At 42.5% G+C, this 21,305-nt stretch overlaps 1 protein-coding gene across 3 annotated transcripts in view; it reads left to right on the top strand.

The window, feature by feature from the left end:
* BOLL (boule RNA binding protein) overlaps nt 1-21,305 on the top strand; it is a 117,979-nt gene that overhangs the window by 21,501 nt on the left and 75,173 nt on the right. For all 3 annotated transcript variants that reach the window (XR_012905401.2, XM_075934266.2, XM_075934263.2), the window contains exon 5: nt 4,023-4,077. Coding sequence is in view for 2 of the 3 variants with exons in the window: in XM_075934266.2 (XP_075790381.1) it covers nt 4,023-4,077 (55 nt within the window). In the remaining variant the exon portion in view is untranslated. The remainder of the gene's footprint in view (nt 1-4,022; nt 4,078-21,305) is intronic.

Raw genomic sequence — 21,305 nt, 5'->3', positions numbered from 1 at the left:
AGCTACATTAATTACATAGCTGGAGTTAACCTACCTTGATTCAACTTTCCCCCCATCTTCACAGAAGAAAGCTGATGGGAGCAAATGTTCCCCACGGCTTCCCTTACTCCTTACAGAAGCAGCAGTACTGGATGCTGACAGGGATGTTCTTTCAGTTTAGCAGGTTTTAACTAAAGGAACTTTGGTACTACAAAGGAGCTTTAGCAATGAATCCTTAAGTGAGATGTCAGTGTGAATGAAGCTGTAAACTTTGATAATGACTTTAAAATACCGGTATGAAAAAAAATGCCACAGTGAATAAATCTAGTTGCCATATACAGTTTTCTATCCATATATTTACATCTAATATGTATTAATGACACATATTTTAATATTAAATAGTTTCTGGAGGTTCACAGTTGCATGGCTTTTATATTTATTAGTCAAAATGTTTTGTGATTTTTTTTAATGATTTAGTTCATTATGAGTTTGTAACTCCCCTTACATACATGCTATGGTTTTTAAGTAGAGGCTTGGTTCCCTTTTATAAGTGTCTTTTTTTTTCTTCTTTAAAAAGTAATTTGATAGTTTTATGATCATTACAGATGCATTTCCTATAATTTAGGTTGCTCAGCATTTCCCATTGTAAACATCCCATTTTCAGTTGCTTATAACTTTGCCAAATTGCAACCATTTTGGCTGAAATTTTATATAATAGCTGTCTGCCTCAAGCTGAATTTACCTGGAAAATTTCTGAGTACTAGGCGGAAAAAAATACATTATTTTGCCCATTTAAAAAAATTCAGACCTTTTATTTGAAAACCTCTGGTGCCCACATGATTTGAAGCATGGACTCGAGATTTGGGAGGAGGGAAGTGCTTTGTGTGAGAAATGTTCCTTTTGTAAGTCTCATGCAAACTGTCATAAATTTGGATAAATTACAAGCCTTTGAAAAATCACAGTTTACACAGACTCAGAGACTTTGATTTTAGGAGTAGAGACGTAAAAGAATAATCTATTAGTTGACTGCCCAATAAGCCTAGGCTTATCGGGTAATTGAGTCAACTACTCGCATCCTCCCCCCTTTCTGCCTCTATTGCCAAGGCAGCAAGGTGGGGGGGGGGAAAGTAGGGGCTGGTGCTGGGAGAAGCTGGCTTAAAAGCCATTTTCCCTCAACACCATCTCCATTGTGCCGCTTTCCCCTCCTCCACAAGCTGCTGCCTCTATTAGAGGCAGCAGTGTGGGGGAAGTCAGGGGAGGCTGCTCTGGTAGCAGCCTATGTCCGTGGGGGAGCCTACCGGGTAGTTGGGACCCCCTGTGGACAGGGGCTGCTGCACCCAGTGCGAGCCGGGTCTGAGCAAGCCTGGCTCAGTCCTGGCTCATGCCAGGTCCAGGAGCTACTCTCATTGAGGCTCTGCAATTTAAATGTAGTAGGAGCCAGACTGCCTGCACATCCGGCTCTTACTACATTTAAACACCAGAGTCACAGTGGGGGTAGCTCTTTCTGAGCACCTTCCCTTATCGACTAATCATATAGTCAATACAATTTTATTGTATACAATTACCCAGTTACCTGCCTCTTAACATCCTTATTTAGGAGTTACCTTCCTAAAAATTCCAATCACTCTGAATTTGGTGCAGCGCGGTGATGAGTAGGACTGCAAACTTCTATGCAGTTTGGCTTCAGGCTGCTATGGGGTATGCTGGATCCAGGCATCTAAACTCCGAGCAGGAAGACTGTCTTTGGTGTGTTCTTAATGATCCCCCTATTGGGCCCTATAGCACGGGGGAGGAATTTGCCTGATTTAGATGCAGAAGAAACACGAACCTGGGTGAGGTGTCTAGGGTGAGGGGAGGCAGAAAAAAGTGGGAGTTGAGTTAGGGAGAAGATTGTGGCTAGATGGGCAAGAAAACTGGGACTTGGAGTTGATGAGGCAAATGGTGGGCTTGGAGTCTGTTGGTTATTGGGGAGTGGGACAGTGTGATTGTATGGGGTAAGAGAAGAGGACTGGGAGTAGCTGGACAAGGAAACTGCAACTAGGAATAAATGTAGAAAAGGAAATGGGGTAGAGGAGACGTCTGACAAGGAGATGGGCACAGGGATAGAGCTGGGACTATACGAGAAAAAAGACTGTGATCAAGAGATAGGAAGGGATGGGAGGAACCAGAGAGGGAGACTATGACTAAGAATCAATGGTCTGAAAAGGCAGAGGCAGATTGGCTTAGGAGTCTGAAGTGGGGAAAAATGGACTGGTTGGTCAAAGAGACTGGGACTAGGTATGGAGAGGTGGAGACTGGGTGTTGGGGGAAAATTTGGACTGACTAAGTAAATAGACTGGGACGGAGTTTAGAAATCTGTGGAGATTGGTACTGGGTACAAAGGCTGGGAAAGGGGAAGTCTGGGACAGTTGGGAGAGAATGAGACAAAAGAAGGGGATGTGCAAAAAAGTCGGTGCCCACTACAATAAACTGTTCTCCAAAGCCTGGAATGGAACTCAAGATCACTGTGTCTCCCCATTATTTTGCTCTTCAAATACCTTTGAAACTGTCATGTTACATGTGAGTTTCATTCTCCTCTGATTCTGGTCCACACAGAGGATGACAACCTAGCACCACAGCTATCAGTTACATAGTTGTCTCAAGAATTAGAGGTCTGTGTGATAGATTCATAGATTTCTGTAGATTCCAAACCTGCTGGTGAACCACGTAGAAGTCAGTATTATAACATTTTTTCAGTTTGCCCTTTTTTTAAATCACATACAAATATTGCTTAAAAGAACATTAAGATTGCAAAGTCGAGCACTCAAAAGTTAGTACTCGCCTCTGAATATACATTATAATACATTATCATTACATCACACACATTGTTTTTTCCACAGGACCTCTGTCTCATTCATTGCAGAGGATGGACAGGCTGTGGGAATGTATCAGATTGTGTAGGGAAGGAGGTTGTTGTCTAGAAGGCCCCTGCTTTATTTGTTTTAGGGATTGGAAATTCTGTAGTGAATGAAACAGTGGACTTCATCAAGAGAAAGGATAGTTAGATCAGTTACATTTTGCTCAGGAGAATGAGATTCTATCCCAGTCCATTTACAGAGCTCCTGTATGATGCTGGGCAAGTCACTTCAACCAGACTTTTGACAGGTGATCATAATTGTGTACTCCTCGTTGTCTAGGTGCCCCCACTTGATACTGGTATTGTTTAATTTTCAGAAGTGCTAGGCACTCTCAGCTGCTGCTGCTGTCAATAGGAACCTGTGTTTGAATGTACAAAATGCTATATGATGCAAAGTGTGCTGAAAAATCAAGTGTCTCAAATTAGGCACCCAAAATCAGTGAATAATTTTTACTTTAAACTTTCTGTACTATAGTTCCCCATATCCAGAATAGGAATAATACCACTCTGCCACCCACAGGATGATGTTGTTATTACTTAATATTTATGAAGAATTAATATGCTTTTGCCATGCTGTAGAAAAGCCTATGAGGATATTAATAACTATGCCTTCAGAGAAGGGTTGGATAGAGCACATGAAATTGGGCACCAAAATGTAGTGGATACTTTTGACCTTAATCTATCTGTGATTCAGATCCCCATTTGTAAAATGTAGGTAATAATGCCTCCTTCATCAGTGTTTGTAAAGTAGTCATATTATAGTGATGACAATCATAAAAAGCCAATGAGAATGTTAATCCTGTTTCAGGGCAGGGCTTGGGCCTGGACCAGGACCACATATTTAACAATGAGGATAAAAAGGAATTTTGAATAGCTGCTCACTAAGCACTGTTCGCTGAATGAGACAGTGGTCCTGTGAGAAAAATAGACTATGATAATGTAATTAAGGACTATTATAGTTCATACACATACAGAGCCGAATTAAGGTTGCACAGGCAAAATTATTTGTCATTTCATAACATCTGAGTGCTTTACTTTTAAATCTTAATGTTTTAACATAGTACTTTGTGTTACATAAGAATATATATTATGTTTTAGCTTATAAAATAGTGTGCTAAGAAAAATAATGTATGCAATTTTTATTTAGGTATGGTTTCATTACATTTGAAACTCAAGAAGATGCACAAAAAATTTTACAAGAGGTAAGGTGATATATTCATCATTATATTCACTCTTTACGTAAATTCATGAATTCGGCATTAGTACTTGCAGACATCCCTTACCAATGGATATTTGTTCCTCTGTGTGTGCTTCCTTGGATTTGAAAGTATTATAGAAGCACAGAATGTCTATGGGCCAGTTGGTTGGATGTATTGCTTTCCCTTTGTGCGTGCGTGCGTGCGCGCGTGCGCAAGAAGGATGAAGAAAAGCAGCAGTAGCACTGTGTTCCCTTCTAAACCCACAGAAAAGCTAAGAAGGCATAAAAGACTTAATTTTAAGTGAGTGTGGGTGTTTGGAGTCTGTGGAGCGGATTAGGGCAGGTGAAGCTGATGCTTCAGTGTCAGGTGCCATAATTTTGGTAGCGATAGCTTCTTCCATGTATATTACTTATTTGGATCCGAAGTTTGTTGTGAATCCAGTTCCTCCTGGTGCTTTGATTTAAGGGTGGATAAAAATCCAATGATTTCTTTAAAAAATAATAAAATGGATTTTCTTTATTTAAATCAGATTTTTTTGAGAAAATGCATTTTGAGGAAAAACCCTATCTAAATATTATTTTAATTAAAATACATTATAACTCAAAGATGTATCATAATAGAGATAATAAATTATAATTCTCTAGTATGAGACAATATATTCCTGTAATGTTTACGATTTTTTTAATGAGTTCCAGTAGTTCATGGATTAGGGACCCAATCTTATGGGGTTCCAGAGGCTTCTGTATAGATTGTTTAAGTTAATCTTTTTATCTACATAATGAAACTCAGTGCTCAGTCTGAAGATACCATCAGGGATGCTTAGTTTTGCAGTTCTCAAACTGTGGACATGTTTCTTCAAAGATAACATGCTTGATAACAGCAAACATAAATACATAATAAATATACATATAAATTATTTAAATAAATAATACACAGAGGTGAGAAATAACAGACCTCAACCCTATTGTCCTGCAAATGTGTGTACACCGAGTCAATCGCTGACCTCTCTCTAAAAGTGCAAAGTTTCAAAAAGTTCAATGAATAGAAGATTTTTGGGGGTGGAATAGATCTGGAAAAGGAGAAGAAATCTGAAGATAAATGTGAGAAGGATGAGACAGGCAGTAGAAACAAAAGTGAAACTATTTGAGCAGCATCTTCCAGAAGTCTTGAGGTCTTTCTGAGTATAGCCTTCATTGATTTGAGATCTATCATGCCATTTTCTCACTAGAAGGGAAAACCCATTCTGACAGCAGGCCATAAAAGAGACCCAATTTGGGAATATTTTAATGAAGTTCCTCTATCTGGGTAAGACAAGCATACCTGCAGAATGCTAACAGTACAGAAAGAAATGCAAGGTCTGGTTGCCCGAATGAAACAACGTGATGAGAAGTGATTCTTCTCAGGAGGAAGCTTTGATGAAAATGATGAAAGGAACGTGTCTGAATATGCGAGATCTTCAGGTTGGTAAACTTTTATTTCATACTTCTTTCTTAAGGACTGTCTGTCTTCCTTCTGGACTGTTTTTGAATTCTCATGTTTGAGCAAAAAATATAGTTGTTATCCTGTGGTACAGTTATTTGTATGCAATTGTGATAAAAGAATAAATAGCTGAATTAGGCTAATTTCACCTTTGAAGTGTAGTACCTAGCGAATGCAATGAGTAAATGAACAGTATGGTAGTAATAATGAAATAACTGCATTGACTTCTTTTGTTTAGGAGAATTCATCCTCAACATACAGGATACTGAAGACTATCTGCCTTCAAGATTACCATTATTTTCTATTTGCCAATGATAGTGTTTCAGTCACATCATGTATGTCACATGTAGGAAAAAGAAAAAAAATTCTCCATCATTCAGAAACAATCATAGATAAATTTGTAATCTGGTTACAAAATGAGGTAATTGATGACATAATTGCCCACTTTGTTTATGCAACTAACTCTCCTTTCTGTATGATTGAGAGGCCACACTTCATTAACATGGTTCAGTTATTAAGAGCAGGATACAGTCCACCCAATAGAGCGGATGTTTCACGCAAATTGCTAGATAAAGTGTTTGAAATTGAGCAATGTGCAAACAGTCTAGAGGGTAAAATTGATGGGTGGAGCAATGTCTACAATGATCCTGTTGTATGTGCTTGTGTGACAACAGAAGAAGGTAATGTCTTCCTTACAGAGATGACTGATGTGTTGGGAAATGCACACAGAGCAGAATATTTACAAGAAGTAGTAGTAAAAGCTGTAACAAACTATGAAAACAATTCAAATGTCTAGTATGCAGCTTGGTCACAAACGATGCTGCAAATGTATCCAAGATAAGAAGACATATAGGAGAGGCTGAAGAGAGTCTTAAGCTAATAACATACAGTTGCAGTGCTCATTTGATGCACCTTCTATCCAAAGACTTCATTGTTCCAGAAATAAAAGCTAATGTTGTTGAAATTGCAAAATACTTTAATAATAACCAATTTGCAGAAGCTGTTCTGAATAAAACTGGGGGGAACCAAGCTAACTCTCCCACAAGACATGCGATGAAACTCAGTAGGGTCTGAGCACTGTATCAAGAACTGGCCTAATCTGATGGCACTTTGTGAACAAAATCATGAAAAAATAGATGGCACTGTCACAGCCAAAGTTCTCAACATTGATCTTAAGAGAAATGTTGAACACATGCTGAGCGCTCTGAAGAGTATTTCTGTAACCTTGAACAAAATTGCAGGAAAATAGCTGTTTTACTGCTGATGCTGTTGAAATTTGGAAGGAACTGAGTGAGATCTTAAAAAGGGAAATATGCAATGACACAGTTAAATTACTAGCATTTCAAAAAATGATTGGGACAAGCACTATCTCCAGCTTGCAGATATTCTCAATACTCAGTACCAGGGTCAAACCTTAACTGCTGAAGAAGAGGAGTTATGACATTGGCATCCAGCATTCATCCCTCCATAATGCCAACTATAATAAATTTCAGAGCTAAAGGTGAACTATTCAAGAAATATATGTTTGCTGATGATGTTTTGAAGAAAGTCTCACCAATGAACTGGTGGAAGTTACTTAAGCATTTGGATTAAGAGACTGTTGAAGTGATAATTTCACTTTTAACTGCAGCAGCTTCTTCTGCAGATGTAGAAAGAATATTTTCTTCCTTTGGACTAATTAATTCCAAATTGAAAAATCATTTGGGACTTGAAAAAGCAGGAAAGCTTGTTTTATTTCCCAGAGTATGAACAAACAGGATAATGAAGATGAAGACGACATAGTTAGCTGCAGATGCCAATATTTGAAGTTTCTCATGTTGATTTGGTTGACATAGTCAATTTGATTTTTTTTTAATTTTTCATTTAACTATTTTTGTTTAAATCAATCTTAACAAAAGCAAAATGTGATTTCAAGAAACTTGAATGTTTAACTTAATTCAAAAATTAATGTGCTTGTTTTGTTAAAATATTATATGCTTGCTGTTGAAGAAAAATCCAGAATATATAAGATTGTTGTTTTATTTAAATAAAAAAAATATAAATGTCTGTCTGGTGATGTTCTCCTCCTAATACAGCATGGCAAGAAAATCCTCCAGATATTAATGATTAACCTGTTGAATTGGAGATAGTTCACCTTCCAATGACTTCATAAATTTCTGCTTCAATTACCTTTGGTGTATGAAATAACCAATCGTTCATTTTCTGATATATCTGTAAAACTAGTCAAAGTTATTAAAATCACTGTTTAAAAATGTATAGTGTGTACCTTCTAAAAATGAAACCTACATCTATCTCTGAGTTATGAAGATTATGTATTAAGGTTATAACAACCAACAAGAATGCTCTTTTGTGTAGAAAATCATGATTAAATCGAGTTTTCTTGACCTACTGATTTAAATCATAATTTAAATCCATTTTATTTAAATCACATCCACCCAGTTTTATTTCCTTAAGCAGAGAATCCATCCATCATAAGACATCTGTGAGGGAGACTATATTTTCAGGGCTGAGGCCAAGATCATGAGACCAATTGAAATTAGCCTGACTCTCTTCAAGAAGTTTTCTCAAGAAACTGAGATCTGTGAGGCCCACTTCCAGATACACTTAATCCTTGCTACTGTGCCTATGAGGTTTGTCCCATAATGGACCATTCTTGACTACCAGAATATTTGTTCTTGTATTTCTTCTAGGATGTAGGAAGTGATAATGGCTCCACAACCTTAACCTTTTGCAACCTGTTTTCTTTGCATATTGGGGCTAAGTTGGCTGGATCAGCCATAGGCTCAGTTGTGTTCATGAGTGTGGACAAGTTTCCCACAGTCCCATAAAGTTTGTTTATAGCCACTAGTCTTGGCTCTCGGTGTTGTGTGCTGTTATTTAGTTCTAATTTACCCTAGATGTCTTCTAAGGACCCAGTAAGTAGCTGAAGTGTTGGTAATGCTGCTAGACAATTGACTTCCTGTCATTCAGCAAATTCTCTGGTTCTTCTGAACCCTAGGGTGCTAAACAGCATGTGTCGGTGCATCCCAGCACTGCAGAGCGGATTCTTTCTAGAAGTGCATTGGGGCTGCGCATGCATGTCGCACGAGGCGCCTGGCGCCATCCAACACTTCTGCGCATGCGCAGCCACCCTCCCTTCAATTCCTTCATACCATCCCCAGCTCAAGATAGACCTCCGCATTGCTCTTTATTCCTCAGTAGTTCTCTGTAGATAGGTAGATTAGTTAACTCTAGGTTCTCTCCATAGTTGTCAGATTCTTCACAAAACAAAAAACCACCCCCATCATTTGTCCCAAGTTGATTCTCCTGCCATTTAAGATCACCCACCCAGAATGATGGGCTCACTGGGGTTCAAGTGTTTCACAGACTGCAGTGAGGCAATGCCAGCCTCAGATGGCCATGCAAAATGTGTCAACTGCCTTGGGGACTCCCATGTTCAAAGGGACTGCCCACACAGTGTTAAACTTAAGGTGCGAACGTGGATAAACAGAGACATCCCTTTTAAAAATGCCCATGATTGAGAGGGGCAAACAGCCTTCCTCAGACCTTGCTCTCAGATGATTACCAATGGTAAAGGGGACAAACTAAAGATATCCCCAAAGAAATGTGCCACCTCTTTCCCACATCTGCAGTTGCATGGTCATCATTTGAACGAGAGGCAGACAACAAAAGCTGACAAATCATGCCTCAGCACATACGATAAGCTGGGCATCTCTGCCGCTGACCGAGCTCCAGACACACCTCACACAGCAGCCGTACAGAGGCTACAGGCCATTCAGTGTCTGCCCCACAGCACTCAGCACTGAGTACGGCACCGAACAGCATAGCGCCTGAGATCACCGCGCCGAGAGTGGTTACCATGGCACCACAACACTGCCCTGCCTTTGCTGACCACAGCAACTTCTCACGCTGTAAGCTGTGCGCCTAGAATACCACAGGCACCAGTGCCAATTGCAACATCATTAGCCTGGGTGCCTTTCACTCCTACCATTAGCTACCGGCATCAGAGAGACCTTGTTGTACTCTCAACTTTTAACTCTCCATTTTTAAGCACGTCAGGACAAGAGATGGTTGCCCTAATGGCAGACCCACTGTTCACCATCTTTTTTAAGGACAAAGTCTCTCTACAGACACCTCTGAAGTTCTTACACAAAATACTCCGCCTTCCACCTTAATCAAACAATACACTTACCTGTATTTTTCCCAAGCCTCATGCTAACCACTTTGAGGCACAAATGCATACACTTGACATCTGCAGGGCACTCTCCTTCTTCCTCCTCAGAACAAAACCCTCTAGGTCATCCCCACGACTTTTTGTCTCCATTGCAGACTGTAACAAGAGGCATCAGATATCATCTCCAAGATTATCTCATTGGATCTCTGACTGTATTACGATGTGCTACAATCTGAATCATTTACTACCACCTACCTCAGTCTGTGTGCATTCCACGAAAGTGGTCGCCACTTCCGTCGCTTACCTAAGGAAGGTTCCCATCAACAACATATGTGCTGCTACTACAGGAACATCAGAAAAAACTTTTGCCAGATGTTCTTCGAGATGAGCATCCCTCGGGGCGCTCCACTACCCTTCCATCCTCTCCTTTATTTTGGACAAAAAAAAAAATCTCTTCCACCAGTCCTGGTTCTTCTTCGAGTGGCCCCATGAGTGCTCCACTGTAGGTGTCGGGTCCCATCCCGGCGCTGCGGCTTGGAGAATTCTCATAGCCATGCTCCGCCAGTCTGCGCATGCGTGGGTCCTCCAAAGCACCGTTCATGCCTTTGATCAGCCGTGCGGGGGCTAGCAACTGTCAGTTCCTCTCAACCGCCTCAGGTCGCGGTCAGAGCTCCCTGTGTTCTCATATCTCTTCTCTCAGTTACGATCTTAGTTAGTTTTCTTCACTGTAAATAGTTAAAGTTAGTGTTAGTTGTGTTCCTGTTCTACTGTTACTACTGATCTTCTGTTAAAAAAAAATTCTCTTCAAATCAATTTCTTCAAGCGCTTCGGCTAGGCACTAAAGAATTGAAACTGACAAGGAGCGAAAGACAGAGATCAAGCAGGGTCGGCATCCAGCCACCCTCACCAGCTCCTAGCAATGCCGGGGTCTCCCAGTTTTAAAAAATGCTCAGTTTACTGGGAAGCCATGCCAGCGGCTGACGGCCATGATGCTTGCATTAGGTGCCTGGGCGAATCACACGTCCCTCAAAAGTGCACCCACTGTTGCAAACTCACATCCAGGGCCCAGAAGGAGCGGGAGATAAAGATCCGAATGATATCCTTTGGCAGGGCACTGCAGCCTGACCTGATACCTCCCTCAGCCATCGCAAAAACCTCCGTTTATAAATGGAGAGCGGCTTCTCCGGGACCGGGGATTTCAAAGAGGGTGAAGCCGTCCCTGATGCACTCCCTCCCCCTGGCAGCCTCAAGAGCTTCGGCAGCCTCCAAAGTGACCCCTGCGACGTCCCGACACTCTACTGGCCCCGGCGCCAGGGAATCGCAAATGCTGAGGGCTCGGGCTGCTTTGGTGCCGACATCGGCTCCAGCTCTGCAACTGACAAGCGAGTTGGCACCAACTTCAGCCTCCCCAGCTCGCAGTACAGCGCGAACGCTGCAACTGACAAGCCAGCCGACGCCGGTTTTAGCGGCGCCGGCTTCAGCGGTGCAGACTCCAGCGGCATCACTTGTGGCGGTACCAGCTTCAGGACCACTATCTTCAACGGCACTGGACTCGGGTGCAGGTCCTTGACAAGGCACCACCAGCAATTTTAGCAACGTTGGCACCGGGCATTCTGCCAGCACCGACAGCAGAGCAGCTACAGCTGATCTCCCCAGCACCGTTCTGCTTTCACTCAGTGCAGAGCTCTCCAGTTGCCATGGAAACTGACAGTGCCTCAATGCCTAGGAAAGCAATGTCAAAAACTCATGTAGAGGAGAGGTCTGCCTCCCCAGTTTTCTCACCAGGACCATCTCCATCGCCACCAAGGCATACACAGTATTGTGATTATAGTGTCTCTCTGGTCTATGTCACATACAGACGGCGCAATTACAGAGACACAGTATATTTAGAAGCGCGCCGGTCCCGCTCACGATCTCTCTCACCCGGACGGTCATCTTGGTACGGGTCCTCTAGACGCTCTCCACGATGCGTCTATTACATCCAACACAGTAGTGCACGCCTTGTCACATCATTCTTCCCCGTCACGTTCTGAGCGCTAGTATGGGCACTACTGTCGCTCGTACGACGATCGTCCCCACTGTGAACATGTGTTGTCATCGCATAAGAGATCTTCCTGCAACTGCCGATCACCAACTGTGCCATACTTACCTCAACAACTGCAACAGTTAAACTCACCTCCTCCATCAATGAGTCCAACTATCCAACAAGACCAGTCCGAGCCGGAAGAGGGACAGCTGTCTGAAGCAGAGGACCCCAAGCCAGAAACTTCTTCGGCGGACTGTGTATCTTCATCACCAGATGAGGCAATATGCCCAGGTGAATTATCTCCACCGGATGACCTAAAACAATTCCAAGATCTGTTTAAATGAGTAGCAGGCAGGGTGTAGCCAGACAGGAACCCCGCCTGTAACATCCATCTTTGCTTGCCTGGAGCATAAACCTTTTCTCTGTAACACACACACACACTGCCCTGACCGTTGGCTAACAGCACGCAAGAAATACAGCTGGCAGATGTTACGGTTAAAAAGCACTGCCTCTTAAAGAATCTCTGTCCGCAACAGCGTGCAAGGATCGCCTTACCGATTGACGAAGCGATCATGGAAGTGGTGGATGAGATATGGCAGAAGACAACATCGGCTACTCCTACAAGTAAGAAGGCCGATAGGAAATACTTTGTGCTGGCAAAGGGGTTGGATTTTCTATTCAATCACCCTCAGCCTAATTCGTTAGTAGTTGACGCAGAACAGCGAAAGGCTAAAGCACCGCAGTACAAAAGTGGACTCCCCGATAAAGACAATAAAAAATTAAATATATTTGGTAGGAAGGTCTATTCTTCAGCCACACTCCTATTACACATCGCAACTACTTGGCCCATTTATCAAACCACAATTTTGATAATTATTCGAAACTAGTGGAGTTATTACATCATCTTCCAGACAATAAGAAACCACTACTAAAAGCAATAGTATAGGAAGGATACGCAGCATGTAGCAGTGCATTGCAGATTGCAATGGATGTGGCTGACAGCAGCGCGAACCACAGCTACGGCTATTGCAATGAGGAGATCGTCATGGCTTTCGTCTGCAGGAGCATCAAAGGAGCTACAAAGCAAGGTTGAGGATCTGCCTTTTGATAAGCTTAAGCTTTTTGCAGCAAACACCGATGAAGTCCTCCATTGGGGCAAAGATTCTCGCACCATCCTACGTACACTGGGGGTGTACATGCCCTCCTTTAAGTGTAGGCATTATTACCCTTATCAGTGAAGATATGATTTCAATTTTCCCAGACAACAGACACGTATTTCAGAGAACCAGCACCCTAGACAACGTCCTCAGTGGAAACAGTCCCAGCAAAATTGTTCAGCCAATCAATCTTCGCTTGCTCGCGATCAGGGCAATAGAGAGAGTACCCAAGCAGTTTTGGGGAAAAGGTTTTTACTCCTGATATTTTCTCTCTCCAAAGAAATCGGGAAGCTGGAGCCCCATCTTAGACCTTCGAAAGTTAAATCACCACCTTCGAAAACACCGATTCAAGATAGTGACCTTAGCAACTATCATTCCATCATTAAACAAAGGAGAGTGGCTTGCAGTCCTTGACCTGCAGGACGCTTACTTCCACGTCGCTATTCACGTGGCTCACAGACGTTTTCTTCGATTCCAATTGGGGAACGAACATTTTCAATACAGGGTTCTACCATTCGGACTAGCGTGTGCCCCCAGGGTTTTCACCAAAACCCTAGCAGTAGTGGCAGCCCATTTGCGCAGGACGGGAGGGACAATATTCCCTTATTTAGAAGATTGTCTTGTCAGGGGCACAACATATATGGAGGCATGTCATATGGTGCAGGCAGTATCCAACGAGTTTGCGTCCCTGGGCCTTCTCATAAATGTAAAAAACTCATCATTGATTCCATCTCAAGATATGGTTTTTATAGGTGCACGGCTCAACTCAACCGTGGCACGGGCATACCTACTGACGGAATGTTTTGTGGCGATCCAAGACCTTGTACATACCGTGACCCATGCTCTAACCATTCCCACACGCATCTGTTTACAACTGATGGGCCACATGTAATGGGCTTCCACCATCGTGGTGCGGAACTCAAGGTTACGTTTTCACTGCCTCCATCATTGGTTGGCCATGATTTACAGTCCAGCAAAATACAGCGTTCACAGACCGGTGGTGGTACCACAACATGTACGAGTGTCCCTTCAGTGGTGGGCCAAGCCGAGCAATCTTCTCTCAGGCATCCCATTTCATCGCTTACAACCTACAAGGCAAATAACCACAGATGCCTCCCTTACGGGCTGGGGGAGTGCACATGGACAACCTGACGATTTAAGGTTGCTGGTCAACTCAAGAAATGATGTTACATATCAATGTGCTCAAGTTACGGGCGGTACGACATGCTTGCAAGCATTTTCAGTCCCATATATGGAATACAACTACCAGAATCATGATGGACAACATGGCAACCATGTTTTATATCAACAGGCAGGGAGGCACCCGATCTCGTTCTCTGTGTGTGGAGAGCATCCGGTTATGGAATTGGTGTATTCACAACAACACCATTTTAATAGCATCCTACCTCCCGGGTGTTGACAACTTGATAGCGGACTCACTCAGCAGGCATTTCCCTCACGACCACGAGTGGGAAATCCGCATGCATGTTTTGAGCCATATATTTGCTCGGTGGGGGTTTCCGACAATAGACTTGCTTGCGACGGAAAACAACATGAAATGCCCCACCTATTGTTCAAGAGCCGGAATAGGACGTTATTCACTAGGAGACGCCTTCCTTCTCCATTGGGGAAGCTCGCTGTTGTATGTTTTTCCCTCAGTGGTTCTAATACCCAAGATTCTCGAGAAAATCAACATAGATGGGGTTCAAGTAATTCTTATAGCCCCTGCGTGGGCTCGTCAACCTTGGTTCTCAATGCTCCACCAGATGTCGATAAGAGCACCGTACTCCCTACCTCTTCTCCCAAATCTCTTGACCCAGAACAACGGATCCCTGCATCATCCGAGACGCGAGATTCTACACCTCACAGCATGGATGCTCGTTGGGTTAGCGTTTTGAACAATTCTGTTCCCAGGGGGTCAAGCGTGTGTTGCTGCATAGTAGGAAAGAATCTACACGAGCAACGTATACTGCTAAGTGGTCCAGATTCCAGGCATGGTGTGCGGTCAACAATCTAGATCCCTGCTCCGCAACCTTACCTCGTATATTGGAGTACATTTTACAGCTCCATGACAATGAGCTGGCAGTAGCTTCCCTACAAGTGTACTTGGCAGCGATTAATGCCTTTCATCATATGGACGAGTCCTTTTCTCTATTTGTCCGTCCCACTACAAAAAGGTTCCTAAAGGGGCTCTCAAACCTTAATCCACCCCGGAAACCCCCTCCACCTTCATGGAATCTGGATCTAGTATTGGACACTTTATCTCATCTTCCCTTTGAGCCTCTAGCCACGGTTCTGTTACACATACTTACCATCAAGCTTTTGTTTCTCCTAGCCCTTACCTCAGCTCATAGAGTAAGTGAGATAGCAGCTTTCATGGCTTCGTCTCCTTATACAGTTTTTTCTAAAGACTCAGTGATGTTGAGAGCTCACCCAGCATTTATTCCAAAGGTCTCTTCTGATTTTCACATCAACGAACCAGTGGTTCTACCATGCTTCTTTTCTAAACCCCATACCTCAATGCAAGAAGCGACACTGCATGCAATGGACGTAAGGAGAACCTTGGCATTCTACATTGACAGAACACGGGACTTTAGGAAACCGGACCATTTAATAGTATCATTGGCAGACTGCTCTAGAGGCCAACCACTGACCTCTCAGCATATCTTGAGACTGATAGTTTCATGCATATTTATGTGTCACTCTGTATGGGGAAAACCTCTACTGTGTCCTCCAAAGGCTCATTCCACCAGAGCGGTTTCCACTACTACAGCCTTCCTGAGGGGAGTTCCATTTTGTGACATTTGCAGGGCAGCGACATGGTCCTCTAATGTCACCTTTATGAAACATTATGCTATAGCTGAGCATCTTGCTTCGGACTGCTCAGTGGCTACGGCAGTACTTAATCGTGATCATAAATTTTAATTCTGGAGTGCTCTGGACTCTTTTTGGGTACTGCTTCGGAGTCACCTAGGGTACGTCTAGACTACAGGCTTTTGTCGACAGAAGTTTTGTTGACAGATACTGTGGACAAAGCTTCTGTCGACAAAGAGCATCTTGACTACTTACGGTTCTGTTGACAAAGCAAGCTGCTTTGTCGACATGAGAGTGTAGACGCAAAGGTCAGCATAGATGCAATAACGCCTTCTGTCGACAAAAGGCGTTATTCCTCGTAGAATGAGGTTTACACCTGTCGATAAAACTGCTGAGTTCTGTCGACGTTATGTCGACAGAACTCAGTGGCAGTGTAGACGCAGGTATAGTTTTGTTGACAAAAGTCCACTTTTATTGACAAAACCCTGTAGTCTAGACACCCCTAGAGTGGAGCACCCACGGGACCACTCGAAGAAGAAAAAGAAGTTACTCACCCTGTGAAGTAACAATTGTTCTTCGAGATGTGCCCCGTGGGTGCTCCACGACCCGCCCTTCCTCCCCGATCCGGATTTGTTTCTTTTCTCTTTCAGATGAGCGGGTGAGAGGAGCTGATGGTTGCTAACCCGTGCGCAGCTGATCAAAGGCGTGAACGGCGCTTTGGAGGAGCCGCGGATGCGCGGGCTGGTGGAGCACGGCTATGAGAATTCTCTGAGCCGCGGTGCCGGGATAGGACCCAACACCTAGAGTGGAGCACCCACGAGGCACATCTTGAAGAACAATCATTACTTTACAGGGTGAGTAACTTCTTTTTCTGGATACAGAAGGAACTGAAGGGAGGGTGGCTGTGCATGTGTGGTAGTGCCAGACAGTGCCTTGCACCTCATGTGCTGCGCATGCAAGGCCCCAATGCACTGCTTGGAAGAATCTGCTTTGCGGCTCTGGGATGCACTGACACCTGCTGTGGAGCACCCCCATGAACGCTGTTCTTGAAGAACGTCAGTTACAGCCAACATGAGGGTGCCATACTAGAGAGGTTCAACCTGTAGACTGAGTGGAAACCTATTAACAAGTAGAGCTGGTTGAAATTTTTTAAATATTTACATTTTATTGAAAATGTTATTCAAGTTCTTAATGAAATTTTTATGAAATGGTATTTCCCATTCTTGACCTACTCTAGTTAAAAATAACATAAATATATAATTATATTTGTGCATGTGTATGTGTATAATATATATAGTATAACTATAATCAGTCCAAATTTATGACTGATTATACCTATGTAAAATATGAAAGTAATAAGGGAAGAGCTTGTTCCCACCACCCCCTATGTCAGGAAGCAATTTGGTCTCTGGAAACTACATTCGTTATCATGTTGCATAAACTGCTTTCCATAGGTTTATTTGCTATGAAAGAGAACACATAGCATCATTATGTGTTCCAGAGGTCAAATTCAGGAAAGCACATGTCTAACGTTTAAGCACATAGGCAGTGCTCAGCATTAAATAGGTGCTTAAATATATTTCCAAACTGAGATCCAAAGGTGGAAAGCATTCTTTTCTCTGACTTTTGCCTTTCAATTGGACTGTTTATCTTTATGCATTTCCATGTATATCTTTCTTTAAATAAATGTTCTGGATAATAAAACTGCAAAATGTTTGAGATTTTATAGTTCACTCCCTAATGGATATGTTGTATCTGATACTTGGACCTCCCTCTGGCAGTGGAATCTTGGGTATTGATTCCAATGTTACCCCCTTTTTGCGCTAGTGTAAATGAGTGCACAGTGTTTAGTGCAATGGAGAATGAAATCATCTGGTTTCTCCAGATTTCGTTTTTCAGAAACAAGATAAAATGGATGCTGAGAATTTAAAAATTACATTGCTGTCTGATTTTTGTTTTACCTACTGTAGTTGCAAGTAATACTTACATCTACTATAAATAAAAGAGATTAGAGAAAGTTTTCAGTTGATTTACTTTGTGAATTTGACAGTGTTTTCTGCAAAATCACTTTCATTGTTTTCCTTTACATGATGAGGAGCTGAAATGAGATGTAAATAAAAGTAGCCCCAACCTATTTTAATTTAAGCTTTGACCTGGCCTGCATTACATTAGATCAGCTTAACTATGAAACTCAGGGACGTGAAAAATCCACATCCCTGAGTGGGGCATACTTAAATTGACCTAACTCCCACTGTAGACAGCGCTATACAAATTATTGTGCTGCAAACCTCAGAGTGTGAATTTACCAACACATCAGGTGAATTATTGCTGTCATCCTGTATAAAATATATAGTAGCATTGCAGTGTATTAATTGCATGTTTCATATAGTTAAATTTTTTGATGTAAATTAAATGGAAAAAAGTAAAACTGGTGTTTTTACTAGCAGTTATTTATGTCTCTGATAGCTGGTCAGGAAGCTCCATTGGCATTCAGAAGTAACACTGTTCTACAGCCAAAATGCTTCTGAAATAAATATAGTCAAACTTTACTAATTCTGGGTCACTGAGAACGAAAATGATGCTTAAAATTGTTGATTGGCTCTAGTTTTCAAGATATGCTATTGGGTCAGTATATACGACCCTTGACTTGCGAATGGCGGAGAATAAGTGAGTTATAAAGGGAAGGGATCTCAATTTAAACCAGAAATGACTAAAATACATCTTTGACTGGATCTATGAATAAATCTATGACTGGGTTTGGACAGTACTTGCTTTTTAGGCAAACAATGAATGATGCAATCTGAAGTTGGTATTGTGTCATACATGATATGAATTGCATCATGTTATTCCTAGAAGTTATGGATGTTTTGCTGCATAATGGCAATGTTTTGCCATCAATTCCAGTTGGTCATGCAGTCCATATGAAGGAAACCTATGACAACATGAAACAACTTTTGAGGTGCATAAACTATGACCAACATCAGTGGCAGCTTTGTGGCGATTTGAAGGTTGTTGCTCTCTTGCTTGGTCTGCAGACTGGATACACAAAGTACTGCTGTTTTCTCTGCGAATGTGATAGTCGTGCAAGAGATTCCCACTACATCAAGATAGATTGGCCACTCCGACAGTCATTGGAGCCTGGGAGGAAAAGTGTTCAGCATCCACCACTTGTTGAATCAAGGAAGATTTTGTTACCACCCTTACACATCAAGCTGGGTCTGATGAAGAACTTTGTCAAGGCCATGGACAAAACACAAGCAGCTTTCAAGTACCTCCGTGGAAAATTTCCAAGGTTAAGTGAAGCTAAGATAAAGGAAGGTGTCTTTGTTGGTCCTCAGGTTTGTGAACTTCTTCAAGATGATGCATTTGACCAGGCACTGCGTAGCAAGGAAAAGACAGCATGGAAAGCCTTCCAGTTAGTGGCAATAAATTTTCTCGGAAACAACAAGGCAGACAACTACAGGTTGTTGGTGGAAAACGTCCTCAAGGCATACAAAAGCCTTGGTTGCAACATGTCACTAAAGATACATTTTTTGCACTCTCATCTAGATTTTTTTCCACCGAACTGCGGAGCAGTGAGCAACGAGCACGGCGAGCGATTTCACCAGGACATTGCAACAATGGAGAAACTCTATCAGGGCAATCGGAGCCCATCATACTTGCAGACTATTGCTGGACAGTGACAAGAGATACTCCATTTAATGAATACAAGAGACAAGCCAAGAAGCGCCGAGTAGACACTGAATTAGGACTAAACTATGTGCATAATAGTTTTTTGCCTTTTGTTTCATAATAAATTTTATTTATATAACCCTTTTGCTGATTTTTAAAATGTTACATAAACAGGACAGGTGAAATATTATCATGTAAAGCAACCATAAACACATGAAAAGACCTAAGTTTACAATTTATGATTAAAATTCTCCTATCTACACAATATACATAGACGTAAAATGTAAAAACTTACATATCTTGGAAACAGTAGCCAATCAGTTGTTTTAATTGTCATATTTGAGTTCAGCACATCAAAATACATAATAAATAGCACATTTTATCTCTGAAGCAGACGACTTCTAAAAAATTGTAGACCAGCGTAATTTGTAATGAACATTTGCCCATATCACAATAGGGATGTTAACTGGTAGGCATTCCGGTAAGCACGAGGCTTACTGGTGTGCTAATCAGTTAACCAGCTCTGGCCAGCTGCACCAGGCTGGAGCATCCTTGGCTGCAGTGGGGCCAGTGGGCCAAGCAGTGAGACCTAGGTTAAAACAGTTAACCGGTTAAGTACTCTTGTTTAGTTGGTTAACCCTTTTACCATCCCAGCATCACAATGCGCACCATGTACATATTGGTACACAATTGGTCATTTTTGCAAAATAAAGCCAAGTGCTTAGGCAGTAAACATGTTGTTTCTTAGTATTTGAAGTACGGTCTCAACAGGCCCGTATGCAGGAATTTTGGGGTTGTGTGCTTTTTTTGTAAATGTGGACTGACAATTTTTTTAAAATATAAAGGAATTCAAAATAGGCATGCTATAAGTATGCCTAAGGCTATGTCTAGACTGCAAGATACTTTCGAAAGAGCCTCTTTCGAAAGAGAGCGTCTAGACTGCACGCAGAACTTTCGAAAGAGCAAGCCGCTTTTTCGAAAGAAAGCACCCAGTGAGTCTGGATGCTCTCTTTTGAAGAAGCCCTATTTACATTCAAGAACGCCTTCTTTCGAAAGAAGCACTTTCGAAAGAAGGCGTTCTTCCTCGTGAAATGAGGTTTACCGCCGTCGAAAGAAAAGCCGCGTTCTTTTGATTTAATTTCGAAAGAACGCGGCTGCAGTCTAGACGCAGGTGAAGTTTTTTCGGAAAAAGGCTACTTTTCCCGAAAAAACCCGAGTCTGGACACAGCCTAAGAGAGGCTAATGAAAAATTTGAGCAGAAACAGTGATTGGTGAAATGATTTTCACATACTAAAAATTTATACAGTAATAAAGGTTTTAATAGAAATTGCCTTCTGGGATAATGGCAGGCAGCGCAGCTGCTATGTCCCTCTGCTCCTTCCGATGCCCCGGCCTGCTGCTACTCTACCTGCTCGGTGTGAGGCCAGGGCCAGGTGAGTGCAGGCAGGGCTGGACCCGAGCTGCTCCTCGTCGGTGAGAGCACTGTTCCCCCAGTCATGTTACACATGCCACCAGCCTCGCTCACCCACCCATTCCCCCACAACAGAGCTTTTTCCCATCCCATTAACACATTGGTTCTTCTTCGAGTGGTTGCTCGTGTCCATTCGAATCAGGGGTGCACACTGCATCTTCTGGAGCGTTTTCCCTAGCAGTACCCATAGCCCTGGCAGGGCGCCCCCTGGAGTGAGGCCGCCATGGCGGGGCATAAGTACCCCTGCCGGCGCTGCCCCACCTCAGTTCCTTCTTTCCGCCCGTGACAGTCGTTGGAGCGTGTCTCTCTCTTAGGTCAGTTAATGGTTCCCGTTTCTCTTAGTATTGTAGATAGTTCTTAGTAGTTCAATTAGTTAGTGTCTCTTTGTTTTTTCCTTCTCCCCCTTCGGGGGTGAGGAATACCAGGGCCGCAAGGCTT

This window comes from Pelodiscus sinensis, chromosome 7, assembly GCF_052426305.1.
Source record: "Pelodiscus sinensis isolate ZL-2025 chromosome 7, ASM5242630v1, whole genome shotgun sequence".
NCBI lineage: Eukaryota > Metazoa > Chordata > Testudines > Trionychidae > Pelodiscus > Pelodiscus sinensis.
Note: the sequence above shows the minus strand (reverse complement) of the source record. Positions and strands in the feature narration are given on the sequence as shown.